Below are 9,493 nucleotides of genomic sequence, written 5' to 3'. Positions count from 1 at the left end.
ACAAAACAACCACAGGTATTTTAAAGCAGAGGGGCAGTGTTGGACCTTGTACCTTTCCCCTTAACGTGTTTTCAATTTGGTTTTTCACCAAGACATGCAGTCTGCGAAAGCACCACTGTGTGCACTTAGGGAGGGGGTCCCTGAGGGTGGCACAATATGTGCTGCAGCTGTCAGGGGCCTTTCTTTAGTTTCTTTAGTACCCCACGCCCTAGGTACCAGGGGTACTATTTACTAGTGGCAGCTAAAGGTTTGCCAATTGGGAAAAACTGCGCAGTTTTAGGGAAAGAGATCTGGTGCTGGGGACCTGTTTAGCAGGGACTCAGTGCACTTTTAGTCAAAATTGCACCAGAAACCAGGCAAAAAGTGTGTGTGTGTGTGTGAGGGGGGGGGGGGTTGACTATTTCAAAAGAGGCACTTTCCTACGCCAGCCATGTGCAAATAAGTCTTGACCCAAAGCAATAGATTTAGGCCCAGATATGTGATCTGGGGGCAAATTTTGAAATTGTTCAGCATCCCGTCCATCATCTGTTCTTCTTGCAGTTAAACCTATTCAGCATTGAAAGTGCCTTCATGAGATTCTCAGAAGGCCCCGACACGCATACTTTACAAGATATTTTCTCAATCTGCTACTGAGCGTGGCTTCAGACACAAGGACGCTTTGTGGCTGTTTTTGGTATTCCGTACTTTGCGACGTAACAGATCGACTCAAGCTGAGCTAGGAGTCCATGGTCCTCAGGGCTGAGATGTCTGCATCACATGCTTTATTTTTCCCGGAAATCACAAGATGTCCTCTTTGATGAAATGCCTGTACATCGAGGGTAAATAGACCTTGCACCTTATCTTGGAAGGAGGTAGACCTTGTGATTTGTGATGTAAAATTCCCAAATTAGCTAATGAATTCTGTTGCACTCCTACTTACACTTAGTATATATTTAAATCACTAGTATACATTATATGAACGAGTTTTTGTTGCAGTATCAACATAATACATGTTATACTTGTGAATGAAAAACACAAACATATTTATAAAAAAATGAATCTATGAATGAATGTATAATTTAATAAAATACAGGCCACAAAAATGGGAAAACATATAAAGTACATGACAATGTCCTGTAAAATGCTTTCTGGTTTTGAAAGTTTGGCATTTGCCAACTCACTCCAGTTTCTTTCTTGGAATCTCAAGTCCTCCTCTGTTTGTACCTCATAAGCACCTACCTGTGCACCTCCTCTGTTTGTACCTCATAAGCACCTACCTGTGCACCTCCTCTGTTTGTGCCTCATAAGCACCTACCTGTGTACCTCATCTGTTTGTACCTCAGAAGCACCTACCTGTGCACCTCCTCTGTTTGTACCTCATAAGCACATACCTGTGCACCTCTTCTGTGTATACCTCATAAGCACCTACCTGTGCACCTCCTCCCAATCTAGCAGAACCCCATCTGGCTACAAAGCTGCTTCTTGCGCACCAAACGGACACCACTACGTCAGGTTCCCTGGAAAGTCAGAAAATTGAAGAATAATGAATAATATGCACACATCTGTTATCTGTGGGGATTTATCAGGTAAATTATTAGTTGTCATAGAGTCTCCATAATAAGGACTAAATGTCTGATATGGTTGAATATTATATTATAAATCAAAGTTTGTTTGCCTTATCTCTGAGCGTAATGTGAAAGCGGGACATTACAATGAACTCCTCACTCTGTTTTACAGAGAACCTGTGCACTGGAAAGAGCTGCATCTTGAATTTCAAGGGGGTCTGAACTTTAACTACTCTAGCTAGAGTTAAAGAATCTGTTCTCTACATAACATGTGCAGGCCAGAACCAGGACCTGCAAGTGGCGCTAGATTTAGGGAGATGGGCAGATGTTAACGCCAATAAAAAATCTACCTCATCACACAATAATGCTCCAGTCTTTCAGGTTAGAAGAAACCAGAATTGCTTGGACCAACCCCACGGGTGCTCAGGAAGTGTCCGAGATTACTTAAAGAACAGCAGGGTAAAGACGAGTTGGCCCTTGAGCTGATACAAAGTCACAGGAAAGTACAGAAGTTGAATACAGTTACCTTTGTTATATACTGTCTGAAGAGTTACCTTTGGTAGATACTTCCTGAAGCTGACGAAACAGCAGCACATCCTGATCCCTCCTTTTCCACAATCTGTTCTTTAATGGAATCTTGTCCATGTGCATCTACTTACGCTGTACCTGTAGCACGTGGTGCTCCGTGACCGCCATTTCTTTACTAAGTCACTCCGTGGAGACTGATAACTCACCTCCTTTTCTGAAGTAAATAAAATGGGATGTGTTCAACATAACTTTTAGTTAAATATCCGTGTATGGTGAACTACACCTTGCGAGGTTTCAAAGGTGGTAAAAGAGCGTTGTCGTTTACAACCAGATAAGTATTGTGCATTCATATTCTATTACAATTGTATTTTTTAATTTTAAATCTCTTTACATTCAACAGGAAAAAAGTCTTGAAATCACAAAATGATGTTAAATAATGAAGATAATACTTCAACTCTGCAAGACAACTGTCAGAAATAACGAGGACCAGTCTACAGTGCGGTCGGCAACAGAGGAACCTGAACACAAACTGACAGATCCTGGAAGAAGCAGTCAAGGGCTATTCATTGAATGTAAGAGTCTGAGTTGTGCACCTTTACACCACAGGACTAAGAAGTGACCTCTGCAAAATTAAGACAAACCACCTCCTGTATAGACCGGTGTCCAACACCAGCTTTGATCGGGGGATCAGCATGATGTGGTTACCACAGTGCTCGGACTAAAGATAAAGAACCATCATTCAGTGCTCTAGGTCTGTTGTAAACTCTTTCTGACCCAACTGCAGCAACAAGAGAATATATTACCTTGTACTGATCAGAAGGAAAAATAATCTTTACCCGCAAGCGTCAAAAACTGTTATCCAGTCAAGAGGCACAATCCCTCGAAAAGATGCCGGGCATATGTTGTGTGCGACAGCTGACTTTTAAATTGGAAATCAAATGTCCTAAATACCAGATCACCCAGGAAATGTGAGAATAATACAAGTGCTTTATCAACCATGTTGGCCCTTCAGGAAACAGAGTCATGGGACGTGGACAAACATATCACCGACCTAGAGACACTAACCAAGAAAGAAGAATCATACACAGGCAGGGACAACTTTAGCTTGTCATCGCTACAAAAGGACAAACAGCAAACACACAAAGGAGTAAAACTTTTCTATTGCACTGAGTGTGTGCAAAGCTTTAGTCATTTAGCACTCCTTAAAGAGCATTGGCAAACACACGCAGGAGAAAAGCCATTCACATGCAGTGAATGTGGGAAGCGCTTTACTAAGTTATCACACCTTGAGAGACATTATCAAACACACACTGGGGAAAAGCCATACCATTGCAATGAATGTGTGAAGCAATTTAGTCAGTTATCACACCTCCAAAGACATCAGCAAACACACACAGGAGAAAACCTATATCATTGCAGTGAATGTGGAAGTAGTTTTAGCAAATCTTCAAGATTAAGGAATCATCAGCAAACTCACACGGGAGAAAACAAATTCAAGTGCAATGAATGTGCGAAGAGCTTTAGTCGGTTATCAGATCTACAAAGACATCAGCAAACACACACTGGGGAAAAAACATTTCATTGCAATGAATGTGTGAAAAGTTTTAGATGGTTATCACACCTCCAAAGACATCAGCAAAGACACACAAGGGAAAAACCATACCATTGCAATGACTGTATGAAGAGCTTTTGTCAGCTATCAGATCTACACAGACATCAGCAAACACACACAGGGGAAAAACCATATGATTGCTATGAATGTGGAAGTAGTTTTAGTCGTTACTCAACATTGAGGATTCATCAGCGAACACACACAGGAGAAAGACCATTCAAGTGCAATGTATGTGGGAAGAGTTTTAGTCAGTTATCAAACCTACAGTGTCATCAGCGAACACACAATGGGGAAAAACCATACCATTGTAGTGAATGTGGGACAAGCTTTAGTCGGTCAACACACCTTGAGAGACATTATCAAACACACACAGGGGAAAAACCATACAGTTGCAATGAATGTTTGAAGCAATTTAGTCAGTTATCATACCTCCAAAGACATCAGCAAACACATACAGGGGAAGAACCATATTATTGCAATGAATGTGCAAAGAGCTTTAGTCGGTTATCGCTCCTCCAAGTACATCAGCGAACACATACAGGGGAAGAAACATACCAGTGCAATAAATGTGTGAAAAGATTTAGTTGGTTATCACACCTGCAAAGGCATCAGCAAACACACACAGGGGAAAAACCATATCATTGCAATGAATGTGTGAAAAGCTTTAGTTGGTTATCACAACTCCAAAGACATCAGCGAATACACACAAAGGAAAAACCGTACCACTGCAATGAATGTAAGAAGAGCTTTTGTCAGTTATCAGATCTACAAAGACATCATCGAACACACACCGGGGAAAAACCATTTCATTGCAATGAATGTGCAAAGACCTTTAGTCAGTTATCAAACCTACAATGTCATCAGCGAACACACACTGGGGAAAAACCATACCATTGTATTGAATGTGGGATGAGCTTTAGTCGGTCAGCATACCTTGTGAGACATTATCAAACACACACAGGGGAAAAACATACAAATGCAGTGAATATTTGAAGCAGTGTAGTTAGTTATCACACCTCTAAAGACATCAGCAAACACACAGGGGAATATCCATACCATAGAAATGAATGTGCGAAGAGCTTTAGACGATTATCACACCTCCAAGTACATCAGCAAACACATATATTTCTCATATTTAAGGTTTTGTGAACCAATGAGAATCAATCGTCTCAGTGCCTGTGACTAAACAGAGACCACTTCTGATGGATAAGTCTACCTGCAAATTCCGTACCCATAGAATAATACTCAGGTACCAGTCGAGATCCAGACTCTTCAAGGCTAACAAATTGCTGGGCGGTGTCCCTGGCTTTGCATCAGCATCAGAGGAGGGATCCAGTGACATCACTGAAGCCATATATTGGGCTCATCCCAGTGCTAAGACATCTGTTCCCTTTGTTCTGCATCTTTGGTACAAATCCAGCGATTGCTTTCTCAAAGAGTCTTGAGGTTTTCACAGGAATTTTACCACAAGTGCAGTACCATGTCTTCTCCAAAGAGATTGGAGTCAAACACTGTAGGGATTGTGAAGGACAGATGTCCACAACTGATACCCACTTCATCTGCCTCTGGTGACTCGGTTTGGACCACGACTCCCAGTCTCGTGACTACTGCCAGAACAAACACCCAAATGCCATCAAGAACCATGAGGCGAGGCTCTTCATGGGCAGGCCAAGGGACAAGAGGCAGCTGATCTAGCTTCCAACCTCGTTACAGGGCACCGTCAACCCACTCTTTTGGGGGAAGAGAAGAAGGCACAAGAAGCATTCCAAAGAGAAGTCATTTCGACGTCCTCCAACTCCCCCAGGGAATTCACCTTGGAACCATAGTTAGTTGCCATTGAAGCAGTTGACCTGTTTCCCAATTGCCCCACTCTAGTGACTACACTGCACCTGACCCAGAACTGTTTCGACCTCCTCGGGATCCATCCTTGAACTTCCTGGATCCTTCGGTGCCGGGACCCTTTCTCCTGGCAGTTCTTAACCTGCACCTGTGTTCCAGGCTCCAGGTTCTGATCCGGCAACATTTCTTAATGACATGTACGGAGTCTTTGCAAGGGCATTGGTGTCATCTGGCATGCCTTCAGGCTCTAAGTGTCGTACACTCGCCCTGTGTTTATGCCCTTGGCTCTCACGCCGTTTTGCTTCATCCCATCTGGATGAACAGAGACTTGTCCATCCTTTGATCCAGCTCTTAGATACTCCAATCTGCTTCATCCTCCTACATGGCAGCCCCACCACTACTGATCCCTACACCACTCCTGCTTCTGCCACCATTGCTTGAAGTTGCGCCTCTGTACATACTGCACAGGGAAGCACTAAGACTATTGGAGGAAGATACAGAAATGAGATCCATGACCTATTCAGATTCTGACCCTTTGAATTCATACATCTTGGGTAGCAATGGCCAGGGGTAAGAGTTTACTGGCCTGCCTTCTGCAGCAGATTAGACACCTCTCCAGAGATGGAACTGGACATACATCTGGGCCTCCCGCATCGGAAATTATGTCCTTCTATTTGGTGGGAAAGACGGCAGCTGAGGTCCTAAAGCTTTAACTTTCTATAATTGCAGTTAAAACTAATGTTTTCACAGAGGCCCTGTTGGTGGAGCCTTTTGCTGAGCCGTTACTGCCCTTCAATGATGCCCTACTGGATCAAGTGCTGGCGGCCTGAGAGGAGCCAAACTGCGTCCTAACAGTCAACAAGCTCATGACACACCACTAGCTCTTTGCCACAGGAGACCCTCCATTTTCCTCTTCCCATCCCTCACCCTAAAGCTTAGTTATCCAGACACCATTCTTATCTGGACATTCAGCTGGGAGCTTCCAAACAGTTCCCTTAGACAGAGAATTTAAGAGCCTTGATGCCTTGGGAAGAATTATTTTTTCAACTGAAAGCATGGCATTGAAGTTCCTAAATACTGCCTGCGAGCGTGCTACACCCATGCCATATGGGATATGGCTCAGATGGTTGTGCCTCATGTGCCAGAGAAAATGAGGGTGCACTTCTAAGAGGTGGTCCTGGATGGTCAGAATGCATCATTCCACATAATACAATCTGGACTGGACACTGCTGATTTGTTAGTCTGAGCCGTGGGTATTTCTATCTCCATCCGTATGCGCACCTGGCTACACACTTCTGCCTTCTCCCCTGATGTCCAGGCCAGCCTCATGACCTCCCGTTTGACAGGACATGCCTTGTCGGATTTAGCATTAGAGAAGTTCAAAGCCAGCAATGCTACAACCCACTCCTTGATACTTCAACTGCCACCTCCTATGACAGATTATCACCCATTTCACCATTTTCCTGGCGTGTTGAAGGAATTGCCCTTTAACGAACATCAGACTTACCTTCTCCAATCCCATCAGTAGCAAAATCCGCTGGTCAAAGTGTATAGAGGCAGAGCCAGAGAAAAATGCTGTGGATCCATCAAGCAAGCCTCCTCCTCTTCCTTCCCCTCCTCCCCTTCACCAGCAGGAAAGCAGGTCTAGTTCACTTTTTCTCACCCATTTGAGGCCTGTGGGTTGGGGGGTATCGTTCTTTCTCCTGGCCTGGAAGGCTGTTACTTTAGACCAGTGGGTCCTCCAAATTGTAGAAAGAGGCTACACCCTTTCATTCCTACAGATGCCAACCCCCATCCACCCCTGCCTTCACCCCCCTCCCAGGTCTGGATATATCTTCCTGTTCCCAGCAAGAGGTGGCAGTAATCATACACAAAGGAGCTGTGGTGCAAGTAGAGTTGGAACACGGCCAGCTTCTTTGTTTCCTAGAAGGACAACTTTCTGCGTCTGAGCCTGGACCTCAGAGAATTTAGCTTCTTCCTCAAAAAGCAAAAGTTCAAGAGTCAGACCTTAGCTCAGGTGTTACTGGCATTGGAAGCTGGAGTTTGGATGGTGTCACTTGACCTGCAGGATGCTCACTGTCACATCTGATATTGTGGTCCCATCTATGTTTTGTAGTAGCTTCATCCACTACCAGTTTGTAGTGTTCCCGTTTAGGTTAATATCATCACCTCAAGTTTTCACAACGAAGATGACAGTGATTGCAGCCCATCTACGAATGTCGGGCACACCAATATTTCCATACATGTTTGACTGGCTAATTAAAGTTGGATCGCTGGAGGCAGTATCTCGCTATGTACAGTCAAGAGTAGCCCTGCTGTCTGACCTGGGTTTCTTAATTAACAAGCCAAAATCCCACCGGAAGCACCCCCAATGACTCCAGTTTATTGGGTCAGTACAGGAAACCACTATTCTCCACACCTTTCCTCCACCTTAGAGAATTGCCAACATTCAGAAATTGGTTCCCTCCTTCCAATACAGTGCACGAGTCCCAGTTCTGAAGGACCTATGACTCCTAGGTCTGATGGGTTCCTGCATTCTCCTAGTCCTGCATGCACTTTGGCACATGAAGAGCCTGAAGGGGTGCCTCTGCAGGCAGTGGCTACAGTACGGGGGAAACCTGTTGGACTGTTACATAATCTCCCCCAGTGTTTCAGCAGAAGTGGTTTAGTGGGGGAACAAGATGAACCTGAGTTGCAGGTCGTATTTTGCTCCCCCTTTAGCTGTGGCTACAGTAGTAATGGATGCTCCCACCTCAGGGTGGGGAGCTTGCCTAGAAGATCTGGAGATCAGAGGCCTGTGGTCTCTGGAAGAACAGGTTCTCCAGTTGAAATAGCAGGCAATTTGGCTGGTGCTCAAGGCCTTCCTCCCCTCCATCCAAGGTCGGTCCTTATGTCAATAAGTAAGAGGGGGGAGGGTCTCAGCTCCTTTGTCTGCAAAAATTGGGACTTGGACACACTGCCAAGGGATTTGGCTTACCACCAGTCATGTAGCGGGGTCTCTGAATGTCAGAGCCAACAGCGTCAGGTGACGTTATCTTGCTGATCATAAGTGGCGTATTCTACTGGAGGTAGTCCAGGACATCTTCACCAGTGGGATACTCCTCAGGTGGGGGGTTCTCTAAAAGAGGACGTCGCGGATATCAGCGTAGCCCTGGGTTGTATGTATTCCTATTTGGAAGGGTAATGAAAGTGAAATGTCAGTTGGAAACTGCCGAGTACCTATACGGAGAGGAACAACGGGGGGGGGGGAAGGGGAGATTCTCATTTTACAAATTCTAACCAATAGTTCTCTTGCACGAGCGAAAAGAAGGGGGACAATTGGCAGCCCTGCCTGGTACCCTTGTAAATAGAAATTAGTTTGGGCAAGCGATGTCTTATCTGTATCCTCGTCACAAGTTCTGCATGAAAGAATTTAACATACTTCAAGCAAGACAAATAAGTAACCCCAATTCAGATTGTCAAATTGGCTTTCCAAAATCAGTTAAAAGTAGAATGGTGGGAACCAGAACGTGCCCCTCTAGGGCCAGGGCATTATCGGGCTGTCGGATGTTATGCGTTTAAGTGTGGTGGGGCATAAAACCATTCTGGTCTCTGTGTATTAGTGTTACAATTGTTTCTATTCTATTCATTAGAATTTTTATTTTCATATTTAGATAGGAGACCGCTCTGTAGGAGTTGCATGGAGACTTCTTTTAATATACCTTTTATGATCTACTCTAACGTCAGGGATTAAAATGCCCTCTGTTTGTCCTCTTTGTATGGTGTCAGTAGGTGTGCCTTGTGCAGGAATTTACTAGCTATATAGAATTCGACTGGTAGCTCATTTCAGCTGAGCAGTTTCACCACCTGCAACTGTTAATCCCTTCTGTGATTTCTTCAGTGGAAACTTCAGAGTTAAGGGTCTGTGTCTCTTGAGTCATGGGCAATGAAACCTCAATCCACATTGGCCTCAGTCCCAGATTCAGAGATG

The 9,493-nt window shown here is 44.4% G+C and overlaps 1 protein-coding gene across 1 annotated transcript in view; it reads left to right on the top strand.

Annotated features, from left to right (window-relative positions):
- Positions 1-3,653: 3,653 nt before the first annotated feature.
- LOC138286915 (zinc finger protein 271-like) overlaps positions 3,654-9,493 on the top strand; it is a 53,946-nt gene continuing 48,106 nt past the window's right edge. Inside the window, exon 1 of the mRNA XM_069227304.1 lies at positions 3,654-4,665. Coding sequence (XP_069083405.1) covers positions 3,751-4,665 — 915 coding nt within the window. The 5' untranslated portion in view covers positions 3,654-3,750. The remainder of the gene's footprint in view (positions 4,666-9,493) is intronic.

The sequence above is a fragment of the Pleurodeles waltl genome, chromosome 4_1 (genome assembly GCF_031143425.1).
Source record: "Pleurodeles waltl isolate 20211129_DDA chromosome 4_1, aPleWal1.hap1.20221129, whole genome shotgun sequence".
Classification (NCBI taxonomy): Eukaryota; Metazoa; Chordata; class Amphibia; order Caudata; family Salamandridae; genus Pleurodeles; species Pleurodeles waltl.
This window is presented reverse-complemented; position numbering and strand designations above follow the sequence as displayed.